The 20,770-nt window shown below is 45.9% G+C and overlaps 1 protein-coding gene across 2 annotated transcripts in view; it reads left to right on the forward strand.

Moving 5' to 3' along the window:
* The first annotated feature begins 8,607 nt into the window (after positions 1 to 8,607).
* The window catches only part of PTCHD1 (patched domain containing 1), a 64,300-nt gene continuing 52,137 nt past the window's right edge, over positions 8,608 to 20,770 (forward strand). The window contains exons 1-2 of one of the 2 annotated variants that reach the window (XM_074323202.2): positions 8,608 to 8,721; positions 9,141 to 9,492. In XM_074323202.2, coding sequence (XP_074179303.1) covers positions 9,142 to 9,492 — 351 coding nt within the window. In that variant the 5' untranslated portion in view covers positions 8,608 to 8,721; position 9,141. Of the gene's footprint in view, positions 8,722 to 8,998; positions 9,493 to 20,770 lie in introns of those variants that run through there. The other variant, XM_019713810.3, reaches the window with a different exon arrangement.

Below are 20,770 nucleotides of genomic sequence, written 5' to 3' on the forward strand. Positions count from 1 at the left end.
CTATTTTTTTTCAATTACAGTTGGCATTCAATATTATTTTGTATCAGTTTCAGGTGTACAGCATAGTGGTTAGACATTTATATAATTTAGGAAGTGATCCCCCTGAAAAGTCTAGTACCCACCTGGCACCATACATAGTCATTTCAACACTACTGACTACATTCCCTTGCTGTACTCTACATCCTCATGACTATTCTGCAACCACCAATTTGTACGTCTTAATCCCTTCACCTTTTTCACCCAGTCCCTGAACCTCCCTCCCATCCGGCAACCATCAGTTTAAAAGCTTTTCCAAATCCTGCCTCTGCCTTTCTGGCTGAGTTAGGAGAACCTTCTCACTGGTCCCACAGCACCAATGCCATTGCCATATTACACAATTTTGTTGTTTCACTTGTTGGCCTCAGTCCACTGCACTGTGGACATCTCAAAGGCAAGGTCTTTACATGTCTTCATGCTCTACATTTAGCAAAGTGCCTTGGAACTGTTAGGCCCAATAACGTGAGTGGTTGTTTCAAAGCACTTTCCATTCATTACCATGTTTTGCACCTGAAACTCTCCTTACCAGGGAGATACCATCATCTTTATTATTCTGATTTTATGAACAGAAATCTGAAATACAGTGATAAGACAGAGCTAGATGGAAGACCTTAGTTGCTAATGGCCCAGCCAGTAACCAAACTACTCTAGTTTCTGTTGCTTGGCACACTACAGGAGGTAATGGCATTAACCTGAGGCTAAACCTTTCTACCCATGGCAGAACAGACTTTTCCATATGTAAAATAATCCCCTTTAGAAGATGCCTGAAGGTGGAAGCAAAGCAGCCCTAGAAATGCCAAGTCCTCTGTGCTTTGTCTGAAAAGGGAACCTTTGATTTTTTTTTCTTCTCTCATTTAACCTCTCCTACGAGCTGCCTCCTGATGTACCTTTCCTGCAATTCTAATATTTGTGAAGATGTAAATTAGGTTTTACTATTAATTAATTCACCAACATAATGCCATTCACTAGAAGGCAGTGATCAGCCATGGGGAACAGAATGCCTTGTAGCTCTGTCATTTTTAAAAGTCAAAGCAAGAAGTACACAGTTCTAATAACAGAAGGGATGAAGTGCTTTGTTCTTAGGTTATGCTCTGAAGTACAATTTTTAAAGAGATTAAATATATAAACATCAAAGAAAGACTGCCCTGAAGCTAATAATTGCAAAAGGAAACCCCCCTGCTATCTTATGTCCCCCATGTTTATACATAAGACAATGAATCTGGTGATTATAATGGTCTCTGTTCACTTTACACAGTAAAAATAAAAGAGAATTAAAGAATCCTTCTCTTTGCAGTATAATGACTACTGTTGAACCACTGAAAAAAAATGGAAGAATTTCAACAGGCATAAGGTCAAAATCTATTTGGTTGCTTTTTCTGTTATATTTTGGAACCACTTGACAGTTTTCCATTTTAACATTTTGAGGGATTTTTTTCATGGTAGAATCCAGGCAAGGACTATACAAGTTTTGCCATCTGCAAAAAGAGTGGGTTGGAATAGACCAGCAAACACTTTAGGTTCCATAACAATATTTTTGTTGCTCCAACAGAACTACTCTAAGGAATACCAACATCAGAAATGAATCCAAATACTGGAAAGCTGATTAATGGATAGGCTACAATATTGCCAGGTTACAACACTATTAAATGAATAGCAAATACAGAAATAGCATTAAATTGTTTACAATATTCATGGCATATTATGTTATATGATGAAGATGTTTTTGACACATTCATTATGATATACAGTCAAGGCATTTTAGAAAAGAGATCAACCAATTTTCTGCTTAAAAGAAGAATGACTGACAGAAAAACATGGATTTTGATATTGGATAGGCCTGGGTTCTATTTATACTTCCATTACAGGTAACTCTATAGAAGATATTTAATCTCTTTAATCCTCAGTTTCTGCTCTTTAAAATGGGTTTGATAATAGCCTACAGAGTGATTTTGCAAATTACATAGGTGAAGATATGTAATTTCTTAGGCTAAGAAAGCGCTTAGGGCTTAACTTAGCACACGAAATACATAAAAATGTTCTTTCCCCCTTTTCTATCATTCCTGTAAGTCTTTAGCACAATTGCTCCTAGAATTCAAGAGAGTATATTTTAGAGTCAGTTCTAACATTTACCTTTAAATGTCCCCCTCCCCATACAAACATACCACAAGGGCATAAAAGGATTGGGCACAATTTTAAATTGTTATCATGGATTTAGTGATCCACTATATAAATTTATCTCCATTTTAATTGGCCTGCATTAGATAAAGATCACCAACCCCCTGGATTATATTAGTTTGAATAACCTCTTTAGCTCTCAAATGTCTCTAAAACCAAGGTAGAAGTGATGGGGGCTGAGGGGGAGGAATAATGAGGTTTCCGTGGCTCTGTCCCTGGTGCTGAAACTGAATAATGTCTGTAAACTGTCCTTGTTTAGATGCAGTGGAAGGAAAGCTAGTTTAACTTAATGAAAAACCTCAGTTGCACTTAATTTAATATCAAGAAACTCATTACTCAGGAATTCTGAGAATGAGGAGTGGTCATCTTCTTTGACCAAGCTCAAAACTTTAGGACTATCCTAAGGGAAGAGAGAAGGGGACCTCCACCAACCCAACCCAGTGATCAAAAGGCTATCGAAATCTGATATGTAACATTTACATATCATATTTTTATAGATATAGATATTTATAGATCACACATATATAACATTAGATAACAAAGAAACTCAAAACAGCAAGATGCTAACTCTAGGCTAAAGGTATTCTGAGATTAGAGACAAACCAGATATCATCTATGCCTTTTTTTTTTGGAGCGTTCACACATTGTTGTGACCTCTCCTCTGGCATTTCCTTTTATTTGGGTTTACATTTTCATCCTCAGTATATTCATTCCACCCTATTAGACTACAAATTCCTTAAGAGCAGGGAATCCCTTGCTCAATTTCTCCTAGTTGTCATCCACAGTAGGAACTTGCTCGCCAAAACAAATGAAATAAAACTGCTCACTAAAATTAATCCATGTTGGTATGGCCATCAGAAAAAGCATATTAGATATGTGAGCTAAGATTTTACGAGAAGCTTGAATGATGGAAGGATTTTGAAAGATGGAGAGAAGGCAAAGCCATGCTTTCTGTTTAGAGAAAACAGCAAAGCAAAGATTTGGACCTAGCCACCTCGACCTCCTACTGGCACGAGGAGTACAGACACCAAGATAGTGCATTCTTAAATGTTTCCTGCTACATCAATGCATGAAATATCCCTCTCTTATCCCTGAGTCCTATGTTTACTCAGGAAACTGAGTTCTTTTCCATATGTCATGATGGATCATTCTTCTAAAAGACTAGTGATGATACTAAGAGCTACTGAGTTGGCAGAATATCCTGAAAAACTCAGATATCCAATCAGCACGTTTCTGAACTGGGATCATCTACACATAACAGTGTGTGTCTTTATCTTAAGCAAGTCTTACTAGGACTCGTCACACATGTGTTCTCTCTTCAACTGCAAGTTTAAACTATCTTCAGTAATCTCCCTTTGGGTAAAATTTCAGGACTAGAGTGTTGTTCTGCATAAAACAGCTTCTTGGTCAAAACAGGGCTGAATCCCAGTAGATATTTCTTGGAGATATCCCCATTCAAGGTAATGCTGTTGTTTGCCAGGGAGCTTCCACATGCTGAAAGGATAAACCTTTTTATACTTTGGCCTTCCCTGCATGTGTTTCCATGCTCCAAGGAAACTTATCCAGATCTTTCACAATGGCAGAAACATCCAGCACTTAGACATATTTCAGTGTTATTAAGATCAGGAGAATATAAAGTAATGATAAACATGCTATACTAAGTTCCGCCTTCAATTCCAGCCGCCCAAGTATCTTTTGCATGATTCTGCTGTGCATAGTGATTTCACGATTGACATAGACCTGTTTAGATTTAAGACATATGCCTGAAAATAATTTGTTGTTTTTCACGCAGAAAACGGGGAAATGATTATCGAAAGCTAATGCTTGACACACTTGCTAGACAAAAGTAGACCCTTGTTTCTAACCTTATCAAACCAAATAACCTTTTCTTTAAGTCCCCACTCCCTCGAAACCATGATCAATCTCTCTGGCATCTCTGAGCAAAACTGAGTCAAGAGACTGATCCACATATAACAGATGATAGAAATGCCCCCAAGTGGGAATACTTCATTTATTTTATCAACAAATTTAAGCTCTGTGAAGGAATGCCCTTGTCCCTTAAAATTGAACAATAACTAGAAAGGCATCTGTTAGGAGCAATCTATTTAAAATGTAGTGGTTATTTGACCCTCAGAAAATAGAGATACAGTCAGAGACGTATGTATAAGATGTTCATGTCAGCATTGTTTATAATAGTAATGTGTTTTTAAAAATCTAAATATCCAACAATATGGTATAAGTTAAATACATTTTCAGCCATATGATGGAATTCTATGCAGCTATTAAAATGTTTTCTGGCAATATTAATTAACATGAAAAATGTTCATGATCTACTTAATGGGAAAAAATGGTTATCAAACAGAATGTTTATTGTGATCCCTGATTTTAGGGAAAAAAGTGTATAAACATTTGACATACATTGTCAAAGCCTTCCTGCCAAAGACCACCAGGAACACACCGGTAGTTGAATAGCTGGGTTGATTTGTCGTTGCAGTGAGGGAGAACATGCACCATAGGGAACTGAGGAGCGTCTCAATAAGGAAGGGTTAGAAAGGACTTAGCACAGGATTTGGGCTTGGGTTACGTGATTCACAGGAAGGTTGAAGACAGTGGGGCTTACTCTGGATTGGCTGCTGTCAGGAAGCAGGGGAAGTTTTATGATTGGGTGCCTTAATAAATCTTTAACTAGAGGGAGAAAAGAGTAGACCAAGGCTAAAGCTGTAATTTGTGGGGTTTTATTTAAATCACAATAGTTACTCACATTAGCCAGGATAGAGCCATGTTTGGTCATTTTTGTGATTTGGAGAAGGTTCATGTTTTGTCTGTGTTCAGACATGATTATGCAGTGGCCTTGATTTTGTCTGGATCCATCAGTGACAGAATGACCTTATCTGACATTAGTGTTGTAGGAAATAGCTTTTGTTCAACAGGAGAACACCAAAGCTTAGCTGTGAGTATGAGGGCAGCTCCTAGGAACGCCAAGTCCCAGATGAAAATACCAGGCCAACTTCTGGATGGCAGGGACTGATTTTCTTTATCACACACACATATCAGAAAAGACCAGAATTATAATAAATATCATTTACTAGGTGTTTGTGATATTCCAGGCCATGTTGTAAGGGCCTTACATCTTTTAACCTATTTAATCCTCACTGCAAATCTATGGGGTTGGTACCAGTATTACTGCCATCTTCCAGAAGAGAATATAGCATAAGGAGGTTAAGTCACTCATCCAACGCACCAGAGTAAGTAGTGGAGCAAAGGTTCAACTTAATGCCTATAGAACCAATAGCCTAATCTCTATTATGTTGTCTGTGTACAGTAAATTATCAACAGAGGTTACCTTTGAAAGGTGGTGGGAATACAGGGATACAGGTGTCTTCTTGTTTCCTTCTTTTTCGTTCTTTTCTAAATTTTCTACAATTAATATGTATTATTGTTAATCAGAAAAAAGGAATAATTTATGAACGTACCCATGGAAGCTCTGTTCCCAAGGTCATTGCCCCGAATGCAAACCCAAGTCTTTGGTGGTAGCAATGCTCCCCTGAAGGACTGAATCAAAAGGGAAGAAAAATCATCATCCTAAGGAGTCCATGTCTTCCTCTCTCCTCTCTCTCTTGCTCCAGCTCAATTTAGACCATACTAACTGGATTGCCCACAATAAAACGTGGCAGGAAGATCAACTCTCCGGCCGTGCTGTCTCTCTGAATTAAAAGAGAAGTGTGGAAGTTCCCCCAAATATACATAAGGACAATTGGGAAGAGTTGGAAGTACTGGAAGCAAATGCCTAGGTCTCAAAGGAAAGGCCCTGTCCGAGTGGGAGGACACCACTCCCGCCCTGGCCAGCTGAGCAGTGCCGGGTTTCTCCCGCTCTAAAATTCAGCCCAGGAGCAGAGAGAGGCCTGTGCTCCGCCTGCCTGAGGGCTTACATTAAAGCACCAGAAATTCGAGGGGTGAGAGAGAACCAAGGTTAGGAGGGAACCATGTGGAGGGACAAAGACTTCAGAATGGAAAGCTTCGCCGAAATGTTAAAGGCTCCCAAAGAGACCTGTCGGCTGGTTTCCGTTTGCTTACTTCTGCCGCTCTGCTGGCATCGGGGCACGTGAAACATCTCTGTTCAGTCCCCGCAGAGAGACCGACTTTAGCCCTCCTGAGAAGTGCCCACCCACCAGCTGCCACCCCCTCAGCCGCAAAGAACTGGGTTTACAGTATTTCCCACTGCCACCGCACCCCCACCACCACCACCACCGTGGGTCTTTCTGTCTGCCTCGCGGAGTGCCAAGGAGGGCATCCACCCTGCCATTTAGCACCTTGACTGCGTCGTGGTGGGTGGTTTCCCAAAGCGTGTGCCCTCGCAGCGGCTCACGCTCGCCTCGCCGCTTGCAAGGCCACAAGTCAATGAGGCTTTTCCCTCCGCGATCATGGTGAATCAGCAAAGCGCTGCAGAGCGGCGGCGTCTCCGCAAGCAGAAATTAAGATGCTGGGGGAAGGGCACAAGTGGAGTGTTGCAGGGGAATTTCTAGCCCCTCCCAACATGTACCTCCTGGGGCAGGCAATATGGAGTGTGCGTGTGGGGGGGGGAAGTGTCGGGTGGAAGCTGCTGGTGCACCTAGGCGCCCAGGGGGAGCCTTTGGCAGCAGTGAGCAGTATGGGGAACAGCGAGGGTGAGCAGAGAAAGTGAAGGAGAGTAGAGATGGATAGAAGGACCTAGGGAGCGCAGGCAGAGCAGAACGGGTGCACCCCGGGGCTAGGCAGCACAGCAGTTGCAGGTGTTGCTGAGGGAACGTAGGAAGAAAGGTCTGGTGTGGGGGAAGGGAGGAGAGAAACCAAAAAAGGAGGATTTCCCATCCCACGACTTCCTATTTCCAACGTGCAAGTTCCCAAGTTCAGTTTGAGAAGTGCAGGGCTGCTTGGCATTGGGGAATCTGGGATGGGAACATTAGGGAAATACCTCCCTGAGTCGCGTTCTCCCACCCATTTCCCTCTCCCTCCCTTCTTCCCCTCTTTTCTTCCTCCCCCTCCTTCTTCTCTTCCTCCTCACCCCATTCCAGCTTCCTTCAGCTTTGATTAATATGCCTGCCCATCCTCAGTAGTTCGGGCCACACTCCAGGGACCGCGCCTCCATTCGCGGCCGCCTCTCGCTTGACCCTGTCACTAGGAGGCTAAACAAGTGCGACCGGAGACGTGGGAAGGGAAGGCCGAGGGCACGAAGCCTGGGGACCCCTCACCACGCCCCGGGCCCCACCCCCATGGTCCCACACAGCGCCTCAGTGGCCCAGACTACGAGATCCGGCTCGTTCTGCTTTGCAATGGATGGACCCCCGAGGTTTGGAGCGCGCAACGAAACGCACTAAATTGTACCTGTGCGTGGCCGTTCCCGCCGCCGCCGCAGGTCTATCCCGGGCCCCAAGCCGGCGCCCGCCTTCTCGGGGAATTCTCTGGAGGGGGAGTGCGAGGGGAACCACAGTGGATGCCTGATCTCTCACGGCTGGTGCGCACACGTACACGCCCAACTTTGCTGAGCAGTCAGCGACCCCCGGGCTCCCCCGCGCCCCCTGCGGCTCCGCACGCTCAGAGACCGGTATCTCTCCAGGTCTGAGATAAGGTGTCCCCCACTCCCATGCATTTGAGGAGGAGAGGGCGACGTGCAGGAGAGAAAGGGAGTAACGCTACTGACTCCCTGACCAGCTGTTCACAAACACTCCACACCCGCAGGGGCGCCCGCTCCAGCCCCGCCGCACCAGGTCCCCCAGACCCGCCTATGACGACAGAGGGGGGAGGAGGAAGAGGAGGAGGAGGAGGCACCGCGAAGAGCCCGGAGTCTGGGAACAGCGGAGCCCTGGCGACTGGCTGCTCCACGGACTGACCACCGTTATCAGCACTTTTAGTTCTGGGGGACGGGGTGAAGAGGTTGAGGGGCACGCAGAACTGTCCAACCCCAATGCACTCTGGAGCGACCCTAAATGAGGGCCAGAAGAAAGCTTCTCCACAGGCGCCTTTCGGGGGGACGTGCCCCAGACGCACACCCGGACTCCGCGGGCCCGCGGAAGCTGCAGTGTTGGGGATATTTTAAATGGCTCTTACTTGAGAGGAGGCGTGATTTCCACGTTCGAGCGTCTTCGCTCCCCACCCCCTCTCCGCACCAGCCAGTGCGCGCCACCACCTGAGCCTGGCGAGAGCCGGGGCGCATGCAGTCTTCAGCCTCCTCCTTTCCGCCTCTGGGGGGGACTCGGCTCTGAGCGGGTCCGCCCGACGCCCCCTGGGAGAACTCTTTACTTTTTGTTTGGAAAATCGGGGCCATTTCTTTATTCATCTCTGGGTCTCCCCGAGGAGGACAGGGGAAGGGAGGGCGTGAGCGGCGGGCCGGGGGAGGGGAGCGTGGGGAGGGGAGGGGACTGGTTGTAGCCTGGAATTCTTCGTCCTCGTGTTCCTAGGCTGGCGCGCAGAGTCTCCCCGCGAAAGCGCCGCCGCCTCTCCCCGCGCCACCCCGTCGTTGGCCTTGGGGGTCGGGTGAGTGGGGTCATGACGCGCCGCGGGGGCTGCCCCGGGCCCCTCCCGCGCTGAGCCGGGACGCGGCCCTGCCACGCGGAGCCCCTTGGGCGGGGAGGCGGCGGAGGGTGGGGAGGGCGCACGGGGTAGGGCGGGGTGGGGGCGGCGCAGAGGCCGCCAGGCTGGGGGGCTCTCCGGGTCGGCGCGGCCGCGGGCAGGAGGGCGTGTCTCCGGCCGGAGGGGACCCTCCCGAGGCGCGGCGCGGGACTCCCCGATGGTGGTGCCGCGACTCCGGGAGAGCTCCGGGTCTCGCCTCCGCCGCCGCCGCCGCCGCCGCCGTCGCCACCGCGGGCGCCGCCACCGCCGCCGCCGCCGCCGCCGCCGCCCGAGCCCGCGCCGAGCGTGCGCCTCGCCCTCCTCCCGCGCCCGCTCTGCTCTAGGATGCTGCGGCAGGTTCTGCACAGGGGCTTGAGGACGTGTTTCTCCCGGCTCGGCCACTTCATTGCCAGTCATCCAGTATTCTTCGCCTCGGCGCCCGTGCTCATCTCCATCCTACTCGGCGCCAGCTTCAGCCGCTACCAGGTCGAGGAGAGCGTGGAGCACCTGCTGGCGCCTCAGCACAGCCTCGCCAAGATCGAGCGCAACCTCGTCAACAGCCTCTTCCCGGTCAACCGCTCCAAGCACCGGCTCTACTCGGACCTGCAGACCCCCGGGCGCTACGGCCGGGTCATCGTCACCTCCTTCCAGAAAGCCAACATGCTGGACCAGCACCACACCGACCTGATCTTAAAGGTGAGAGGGGGGCGCCGCTGCCGCGGCTGGGCTGGCTGTACGCGGGGTCCGGGCTGAGAGCGCCGCCTCTCTCATCCCAGGCGGCTGCCGCAGGGGCTCCCCTGCACCGCGCGCCCCTCGAAGGCCGCCCGGAGCCTCACAGACTTCTGGGCGGGGAGCGTCCGGGTCCGGGCCCTGCCCTGCCCTCGCCGCCGTCGCTGCCACCGGGGAAGCTGCTGCAACAGTTGGGGCGGCGGCAGCCACGGTGCTGTAGTCAGTGCGCTTGTTTTGGTTACAGTGGTCTCGGGGACGGGGAGGCTTTGGGGTTAACTGTGCCAAGAAGGAGCAGAACAAGAAAAGACGGTCTGGAAAGTCCTGCTAGTTGAAAACAAAATACTATGCTTGGGGAGATTCAAAGACCCCTCTCCACTTCCTCCCCTTTTTTCTCCCTTCCTCTCGCCCCCGGAGTGTTCGGGGGAAGGCTGCTGGAAGGGGCTGGGAGGGAGCAGAGGAATGTGAGGTGGGATGGTGGGGAAAACACCCCCCCAGCCACCCAGAAAGAAGTGTGGTCCCTGGTGAGGACAGGGGCTGCCCTGCTGCCCTCTTTCCCCAGAGCCAGGAAGCCATCTCAGCCTTAAAGGGTAGGAAATGATGTTTGTAATTCGCAGTTATTTCATCTTTCACAGTAGCTCCTCTCCTCTGAAATGCAGAAACTTCTTTGGCAAAAGAGGGATTCGACTAATCCTCTTTTATGTGGGTACATTTGGGCGTGAGGGTGAGGGGCAGAGCCAGAAGGGTTAGGGCTGAAGCCGGGTTGTGTGGCCCTGAGAAGAGCACAGGAAACCAAGCAGCTGGTTAGAGGGTGACACTGGCAGAGACACGTTGTGTCCTCAGCCTGAGTTGGGAATTTGATGTGAAAAGTGAGGAACTTTCAGGAAGTTCTAAGAAAAGTAGAGGAGTGAGGACTAGAAATGGAAAAGTGGAGACCTTGGGCGAGTAAAGCAAAAATAAGTGAGACCGTTCCATCCAAGTCCCTGGTGGGAATTACGTGGCTTGTTTACTTACGATGCTTCTCTGGGGAGGGCAGAGAGGAACCAGTCCCAGCTGGAGCCCTGGGGCAGAGGGCCTGAAAGTGCTGCCTTGCGTGCGTCTCTGGTCTGGAGCTGGGATTAGGGGCTCCTTCGATTTCTGGTCTTCTTATCCCAAGGGGAGTCAGCTGGGGAACTCTTTCCTTCTCTTTTTCTCTATAGATAACCTTTTATCCCTAGAGACAAGCTAAGTTTTCTATATTTCCATCCCTCTATTTGTTCACATGTTATCAATCAGCAATTAGTGATGGGGAGATTCTGACTAGGGACTCACTGGAATCAGGGCTGTCCCACATTGGGTGGCTTGTGATATTTTTAATGGCACACACATATCACACATACTCACTCATCACAGAACCCTAGTAACATTAATCCCGAGATGTTTGCTTTGCTCATGAAAATACTTCAAACATCCAGTGTTTTCTTTCCTCCAGTAATTCAGTGAACATATTTTGACACACAGATAAATACTGCTCCAAATGCTTTCTCAAGAAAACACATAGTAGTTTCATCATACACTTAAGGGAAACATAATTTAGCCACTTCTGACCGTTGGAAAGCTGCCCCAGGGTTTGATAGATGAGCTACTAAACCATGTTTCTCTTTGTATCCGCCCCCTCCCCACCAGGTGATGTTTCCACTGGCTTTTTTCCCCCACAAGCCCTCACGCCACTGATGGCAGTCACCAGTTACATTCACTCTCAAGGTTAATGAGACATCAACAGGCACATCAGACCTCTTCCCAACTGGATTGTTTCTCCTGTTTGATTTTGGTTTGTTCAAGACAGAAAATCATATTTTAAGAGAAAGTGTGAGAGAGACGGCAGGCCAGGTGGCTTTGCGTCCATGTCTAAAGGGCAACTTGAAAGGACGGCGGACTTGTCAATTACTTGTTTTAAGAAATGGGATGGTTTTTCATGTTTGAGGTGTCTGGGGAAGATCAAAACCAATTCGAATAGTGGTCAGAATTCATTTCTAGCTGATGGCTCTCTAGTCAAATAAATTCACAGAGCTTATAAAAACCCAGATTTAGGAAACTGAGGGGATTGCCTTCGATTTTATATATCCTTTTTTTTTCTTTCTACATCCAACCCCGATATTTGGCAGGTATTAGCTGGGGGACAGCAAAATGGCCCTTCAGTAGTCATGGTAATGTAAAGTGTGGGAACGAGCACGTCTTCTCTTTTTTTCCTTTAGAGATTGATGAAGACTTGTCCTTTACAAAAGGTACTAGGAGTGAGAGTCTGTTTCTGCCCTTACTAGTGTTATCCTAATACTTTGCTGCTGGCATCAGGAAGAGCACTGACAGTTAACACTGTACACAACACCAGCCAGCCCCTGCCTGTTTTATAGCATCACATTCAAAGTAAAGTGGACACAGCATAAGCAGGGTTTGAGGCTTTTCAGGCCCCACTAGGAAACTGGAGGAAATAAGTTGCAGGGCTGTGTTGTCTACTCTCCATAGTACGCTTGTTTGTACCTATTCAGTGAAGGCGACCCTTCTTGGTGTATTAGTCCAGCTACTTTCCGATCAAAACGAGACTGGGAAAGGATGATGACAAAAAATAAAAACCCAGGTTGATTTTTTTTAAAGATAATTGAGAGTACCACAGAAAAAAATAATCCACATTTGAAAATCCAGCTCATCTGGTTTGGAGGAGTTTCCTCAAATTTGTGTAAGGGACATGATTGCCTTACTCTGACTCTGCAGCATAGAATTTGACCCCAAACTATGAGAGGGGTGACTCTGCCTCTCAACGGATCCTCTGAAGGCTGTGTAGATGAAAGTAGGTGGGGCCTGATGGTCCTGCTAAGGAATCAACTATTAATTTCTGAACCTCTTTAAATAAATGTTGATCTTCAAAAGTCTTCATTTCACTAGAAGATTAAATTCAGCTCATTATCATATTTTAGCAGAAAATCTACGATGTTTCTCTCAGAGCAAATTTCCGGGTAGTGCCTCACAAGCTTTTATAGATATGTTTCTTCCTCATCACCTAAAATGAAGTGTAAGAAGGTGATGTTGATAATTGATCTGGGCTGTGACCAAAACGATACTTGATTTATTCCAGAATCATCCATGTAGAGTGAAGAACCAGTTTAGCCCAGTCCTTATAATAATGCTATCACCCTTATAGCACTTTATAAAGTATAAACATACATTGTGTTTAAATATAGTAAAGGCCTGAGGGTAGGCAGGAAAGTGCTGCGTGCCCATTTTACAGATGAGAAAACTGCTACTTAGAAATTAACTGACTTGTCCATGGAAAAAAGTCAAGGACAAAACCAGGACTGGGACCCAGGGTTTTTGACTCCCAGTACAGTGCTCCTTTCATTATAATTTACTGCCTCTCGTATGCCAACCTACTTGAATGACTTAAAATGTACATGTTTGTTATCCAAATGAACTATATTTGACCATTGCATACTATTGTTCTAACAGTGGTAAATGGATTATAAGAACATTCTCTTGAGTGATTCTTCCTGGTGTCAATGAAAATCCACATACAGAAACTCTAAATGCCCAAAGGAGAGCATAAAATATTTATAATTAGCAATAATCAAAGACAGACAGATCGAATATTTTACTGGAAAAAAAATCTGGATGATTAAACGTGGCTATTTCGTGTTTGAGCCGGGTTCGGCTTATAACGTCCCTGGCACCCTCAATAAATACTTGTGAAGTGGACCTGCCCTGCTTTTAGCAGACATGTATGTGATGGGTAAAGAAAATTCCATAGAAACCACTTTCAAATATATTTTCAAAGTGACATTTTCATTTTTACAACTTTACAGGTAGTTTCTAGGCCTTCTTGTTTTTCCAAAATGCCATTTTTTTCTTCCTTGTTAACCTCTGTGGTCACATCAAAACATATTTCAATTTTGAAATGGGGCAGGGGTACTTCCTTTGCATAATGTCCTCTTCTTAAGAGGAACCTCATAGGATATTTTATTCCAAACCAAGGGAAAGACACACCCTTACTACACATTCTTCCACTTTCTGGGGAATCTCATTTTGTTGAAATACTGAGTTTCTATTTTATTTCAACGTTTTATGTTAAAATACATTAAATAGAATTAAAGTTGCAAAATAGGATTAATAGAATTTAACTTGGAATTATGTCATTCAGGTTTTCCAAGAAGGGCAGCATAACGCTAGCTCAGGGTCACAAAGACCTGGTGGCTGGATCAAGACCCCCGTTGTTCCAAATACTGTCTCAGCACATTCAATCATTATAGCAATCACCCATCATTTCCTTCTCCACAATATAAGGATCAGCAAATTCCAGCCTATTTTCAAGCTTAGAAAGTGTTTTTACATTTTTTTAAAAAATGTAACAAAACAAGAACAGAAGAGTATGAGGCAGAGATGGCATGTGGCTCTCAAAGCAAGAAATATTTACTCTTTAGTCCTTCACATAAAGAAGTTCCTATGCTATATTCCAAACCTTCTTTACTGGAGCAATTTCAAGGAGTTAATACTGTTAACTTCTAAGGCAGTGGTTCTCAACCAGGGGCAATTGTGCCCCCCAGGGTACATTTGGCAATGGTTGGAGATGTTTCTGATTGGATAACAGGTGGTGGGTTGCTACTGGCATCTAGTGGGTGGAGATCATGGATGCTGTTAAGCATCCTGTGTGGCCAGGACAGCCCCCCACAGCAAAGACTGACCTGGCCCCAAACCCTGTTTCAAGGTGTGCACTTGTTTGTTTCTTCTGTTTTATTAGGATCTTTTTTTTTTCAGCTGCATTGATTATGTAAAATGAAAGAAAAAAAACACACGCCAAAATCTTATAGAACTTTGGGGACAAATACTGTGACCTCTGAGGAAATGCTCTTTGGGGCAATTGAACAGAGACCAGATTTTCTAGTGTAACCTTCCCCAGGGTGCAGTTATCTCACTCTGTCTCTAGTTCTGTCCTTTATGGTATAAATCCCTCTGTAGGGGAACCCAGGAAACGGGATGCAGTCTAACTGCGTGAATGGCAAAGCTGCTGAATTGACCCTGGCCTTGACACTCATCAGAGTGCCCATTATCGGCAGGCCTGCCCCTCAACCTGTAGCAGCCACCCCGCTAGGGTAGGCCGAGCCTCTCCTGACAGGGTGCAAGCCCGCACTGTGAGTGGTGGCCTGCTGCTTTGCCCTCCGGAACAGAAAATGACAAAAGAAGAACTTGCAACCAAGGAACAGGGGATCAAAGACCCCTGGGTTCAGAAGGCACCTTAAAGGTCATCTCCACAGATGCTGACACTGGAATCTGCTCTTAGCATCTCAGGGTGCTTTGGCTGGTGACAGGTCCTATGACACCTTGGGCAGTCCTGTCCCTCCCGTGAGTTTTCTGAGTGGCAGATAAACTTAGAAAAGATTGAGCCCAGGCCTGAAAAGGCAGCATTCGTGCGTCTGCTGGGCCAGCGAATTGCCTTTTGCACTTTATTTTTGCACTAGGGGGAAATTAAAAAGATATCAAGATTGCGTTTCCTTTTTCTTTCATTTCAGAGGAGGTCTATCCTAATAATCCAAGTATAATATTGTTCTAGGGTTGTCTGACTTCTGAGCACTTTTCATTGGTGTGACTAGTAACCTCAGGTGCCCCCCCTGCTTCTCTCATGTAGATTTGGGGAGCAACCTTACTGTGCAGATCAGCATCTGGGACAAACTTCGGGCAAACTGCTAATTTAAACAGAAATTTAAATATAAAGCTGTAGTGTGACTCATGGTATCCTGATAGATGCTATATTAGAGTTAGAGAAGGACGATTTTTTTAAATTAACACAAAAACCGAACCTGTCAGGATTCACCAGATTCACAAACCTCACAGAACAACTGAGCATTTCACTGGCAACTCCTCAGGATCATTAAGAGGAGAAGTAAGCTAAAGGAAATTATCTGTTTCCTGCCTGAGAGGGTGCAGCATCCCTTGGCACAGGAGCTGGGGAGATGCAAGGTGCTGGGGATCTGATCAAGTCTGACTTTGTGGAATGTGCCATCTGGTTCCTGACTTTGGGGCTCAGTGTGAGCCCCCAGTGACACTTGAGATATGCTTGAAGCAGACCTTTGAAGTCACCTGCTCAGTAGCATATCACAGCAAGCAGGCTTGTCTGCAGCACTGCCTGCGTTGCCACCACATGCCTGGAAGGCCACAGAACTTCCGAGGAATCCTGCCAGACTGATTTAATGACCAGCAGGGGAGGTGAGTAATCTCTACCCTTTAAAAGACAAAAAAAAAAAAAAAAAGGAAATCAACACCAGTTGTTATTTCATATGGGAAGCCCTGGATAATATGTCGTGCCTTCAACTTTCAACTTCAGAATCCATATTTTGAACAAAAGGAGGCAATGAGGGAATTGTGAAGCTATTTTTGTCTTCTTGCTCTCTAAGAAATCCTCTTGAGAATATTGTTCCTGGGGTTTTGAAAGCTCCCCGTTATTAGGTCTTACACTTTAGGTTTAACTTGTGGGCTCCGTGTACAGTCGAGTTGAGGATTTTAGTGCAGTTACCTCGGGAGGTAACATCCGAAAACACTGGGAAGGAAGTGGGGACATGAAAGAGGGAGCAGCAGGAAGCCAGTCAAGGGAGTATTCTAAGCAAGTGTCCACTGTGGGCCGCCAAGACTCAGTTTCACCGAGGAACTAAGGGAGACACTGTACAACTTGTGTCTAGGTTATCCCAACTGTGGGTGAAGAGGCGGATATTTATTCCCCAACTCTCCAGCTGTCAGTAGTTAATCCGGCTGCATCCAGGGGCATGAAATAAATCTCTGGCAATTCCAGATGCTATATGTATCCCTATAATCAGAATGGTGGTTGTTACTGTTTTATAAAAAGCCTCAGGCAAAGAGCTGCAGCGGTTTGCAATAACTGGCCTTGGCATGTACCATGTTTCCAGGAAAATAAGCCCTAACATGATTTTTCAGGATGACATCCCCTGAACATAAGCCCTAATGCATCTTTGGGAGCAAAAATTAATATAAAACCCAGTCTTATTTTCGGGGAAACACGGTAGAGGTGAATGTGAGTTCAGAGAATACGGTGGGACCCTGAGCAGGTCCGACACCCATCTGGAGTTATAGATCTAGGAGTTGAGGGCCCAGATTCCTAGGGGATGGTCATCCCTTCACAAAAAGATGGCCATGGCCTCATCTCCATGAAGCTTACGGGCAGGAATGATCCAGCATAGCTGTTTATCCTTGAATTTGATAAGGAACTGCCATTTTCGGTTTTGTCACTGGATGGTGGTAATGATGATTGCAAACGGTATGGCAGGCCTTGCGGTTTTATACGCCAAGCCCCGGCATTTTAGTATCCAGCCCCTCTTCCCTTTATGAATACAAGAAGTCTGCAGGCCCCCATCTGCACACATCTACTTTTGTTATTCTCCTCCCTAGAAATGCACTCCCTCCATACTTCAAGGTCAAATTCACATGCTTCCTATTTTATCAGGCCTTCCCAGATTCATGGCTCCCTTAAATTCCCTCCCGTAAATTTATCTGGCTTTTAGATTTTTAATGCTTAACTATACACTATTATATAATTTGCTGTGTTGTCACATGGTAGTTTCTCTTGAGCAAGATCATAAGCTCTTCAAGTACAGAAACAATGTCTCATGCTCCTGAATCTCCTAGAAACCAGCGTAATGTGGAGTATGCAGCAGGTCTTTAATAAATTGTTGCTGGTCGATGGCTTATAGGATGGAAAATGTGCCCTCCCTTCCCTATTGATTTATTTTGATCAAATAGAATTTTGCCTGGTAGCACGACCATGTGATTTCTTTAGGATCTATCTTCATTTTTCATCCTTCATAAATCTTGGTTCCAAACTTGATGATAAGCAGTAAGTATCCATTCTGTTTCAGAATCATCTGACATTGATACGAGGAGAAATTCTTAGAAAACCAAATACCTGACCACCTCCACTGGTCCAAATACAGTTTGGAAAGGCATAAACTTGACCTCAGTCTCCAGGGGTCCATTCCCATGTGAGAGGGCAGAGCACTCTGGTCCCCAGGGAGCACCCTCGAAGTGAACTCTCCACTACACATGTCCTTATTTACATGAAGTAAAGTCTCAAAACATTGGCCACAACCATACTCAAATGTAAACATGAAACACATTTTTTAAATCAAGGACAAGTGGTTTACCCAACTATCACTATTCAAGAGATCACCACCCTGATGTTACCTAGCCTCCCTCTTCTTAAAAAGGAGACCGTGTCAACAGAAAGATTTGTTCTAAGCGGTGAACTTAAAAGATGGTACTAGCACAAAATCAGTGTTTCTTGGTAAGTTTAATGGAAACACTAGAACTACTAATTCCTCAGGATTGAAGGTGAGATTCCATTGCCCATTCTTCCATGGACTCCACGAATCTGTCAAATACCACAGCTTTGTCAATCCTTCTCATTGTCTCAAGAAAAAGGGCATATCTGCTATAGAACTATCATTATAAGTGCTCAAAAAATCTGTGTGACATTCAGTACCTTAAGTTTGTGAGGTTTGCTTTGTTGCCTTTTGTTGTTGTGCTTGTTTTGGTATAGCATCTAGGCAAGTGATCATACTGAGTAAAGACGGGTGCTCTTAGGCTCTTTAAGGTACCCACATATCCCCTGGGCATCTTGTGAAACTACAGACTGATTCAGCCTGAGATGGAACCCGCAATTCTGAATGTCTAGCAAGCTGTCACGTGATGCTGACGCTGCCAGTCAGTGGAGCACACTGAGTAGCAAGGCTCCAATTTAGCTGTTGTGAACAGCACACTGGATCTGGAGTCAGGAAAGCTAAGCTCAAGTCCCAGTTCTCCTAAATATGTGACTTTAGGTAAGTCACCTAACCTCCCTGAGAAGCAGATTCCTCGTCTGCACTGAGCGCAGTAGCATCCCCCAGCACCCCTCATGGTAAGGATGCAATGAGATCGGTATGTGAAGACACTGTGTAACCATATCCTTCGGTATTCTGTCAGGGGTGTTACCGTTATTGCTATTTGCTTTGAAAATGAATGTTACTTCCTCATATGTGCCAGCTCTTTCAGCCATTATTGCCTGTTGAGTAAATACACATGTAGGCATTTTTTAAATTTGATCCAGCAGGCAATAATGGGTGCTCAATCTGCATTCTCAATACTCAGACTGGCAATTTGTTGGTCTTTAATGACTCCATCTGAGTCATTACAGATGACTGGATCCGTCCTACTGCCGAGCAAGCAGCTCCTAAGGCAGGGCTGTCCAAACTGCGGCCCACGGGCCAACTGCAGCCCGCAATCCATTGTTAATTGGCCCGCAACAAATTCCAAAAATATATTTAGTTTACTTAAATAAACCAGGTGAGGCAATACGTACTTCACCTCGAGTGAGTGGCCCGGCTGTTTGTGTATTTTACCACATATGGCCCTTGGTAAAAAACATTGAAAAAAGTTTGGACACCCCTGTCCTAAGTTCTGTGGCAGGCAGAGCTGTCAGTGGGGATAGGTGGATTGTGTTCCAGCTCATCAAGGTGGCTTCTCAGGGCTTAAAACCACATCTTCATGCTTGACAGTGCTTTGCACACAAAAGAAGCCTTCACTTCCTGCCCAGGGAAGTGTCTGGAATTAAAAACTCTGGGAGACTCTGGGCTCCTGTTTCAAGGTTCTCTTCACCACTCCTCACAGCGGTCGTGCAAGAAAGGGATTCTCCAGCAATTTAGGTGAGAGAGTTGATAACTCTCCTTTCTCACTTAATTTGCATGACTACAGTGTTTCCCTGGGAAATCTTGCCAACATAGGTAGATCTGCAAGCACTTCAAGGGGAAGAGTGTCCCTTAGAATTCCCGGAGATCAAGAGGACCAGGCAAAGTGATAATTGTAAAGCCCCTGGAAACTGTGAAATGTAAAACTTTGCTTAATTGGGGTTTTAATCATTTAAGTCACTGCGTTTCCCTTCTCCTTTCTGAAATTTCTTTTTATAGGGTATAAAGGAAATCTATAATTATTTAGGATCAAAATCAAATCCACCAAAGAAAATTTCTCTGCCTACCTGGTTCTTTATGCCTAAACTCTTCAAACAAAACTAACCTCAGTGTAAGTGAGGATTAGCAGTTCTTCTCAAATTTGAATGTGCTTTTGAATTCTCTGGGAATTTTATTAACATGCATATCCTGATTCAGTAGGTCTGGGACAACAGGCCTGAGATTCTGCATTTCTAACAGGCTCCCAAGACTGCTGCTTCTGGTGGTCTGAGGGCCACACTGACTAGAGCAGTGGATTGGTGGACCTGAAGGACATTTGTGTACCCTGACTAATAAATTACTTAGTGCCATTCAGTTGCCTCCATGCTTGAATAAAACAGTGGCTCCCCCAACATGAGCAGATATCCCCTGGAGGGCTCGTCCAAACACAGGTTTTGGATCTCACAGAAGAGTTTCTGATTCTGTAGGTCTGAGGTGGGGGCTGAGAATTTGCATTTCTACCAGGTTCCAAGGTGCTGCTGTTCCTGCTGACCCAGGGAGCACACTTTGAGAGGCACTGCTGTACAGCATGCTAGTAAATGCCGGCTAGGACTAACGCCCAAAATGCTGTCTCTCTCTCTCTCTCTCTCTCTCTCTCTCTCTTTCTCTAGAATCTGGCCAACAGATACAAGCAGGGTGCAAAAGTGATTCGGTTGGCGGTTCATTGTGAGTGATGCTGTAATAATTACTGTGCAAAGGGTACTACAGAAGTCTGAACCTTTTAAGTTTGTAGTTTAAGGCAAGCGTCATTGGACAGAGGAGCCTGCTCCACTGCCTGTCTCCAGGTGTTGGAGTTTAGGAAAAAGGGGTTGATAGACGAAAGCACACTCTGAGGTGGAGGGGAGAGAGCTAAGCCTCCCACTCACACGTACACACAAACTGTGGTGGTTGTCGCTTCCGTCACTGTGATTGCCAAAGTTTCCTTTTTTCCAAAGACTTCCCACACAGGGTCACCCGCCATTTGCCTTTGTAGAAACTGTCTTTACATCAAACCAGAAGGCGCAGCAGGTACAAACAGGATCTACATGTTGCGATTCTGAGACAAGAACCCAGCTCTGTGCATGCCAGAGGTGAGGTATCCATGGAGAGAGCCCTGGCAGCTGATGTTCAGTTTCAACTACTGTCTGCTGTCAGTGTTGTTAGAGCGAGATGAAGTAGAACTGGAGTGAAGTTCAGTGAGTACTGGTTTGGGCACAGTGGAATAAGCGTTGTTTCAGAGGCTCAGAGTTCTGTGTTTG

Source organism: Rhinolophus sinicus, chromosome 18 (genome assembly GCF_057876585.1).
Source record: "Rhinolophus sinicus isolate RSI-liver-muscle chromosome 18, RSI-T2T, whole genome shotgun sequence".
In the NCBI taxonomy this organism is placed as follows: Eukaryota; Metazoa; Chordata; class Mammalia; order Chiroptera; family Rhinolophidae; genus Rhinolophus; species Rhinolophus sinicus.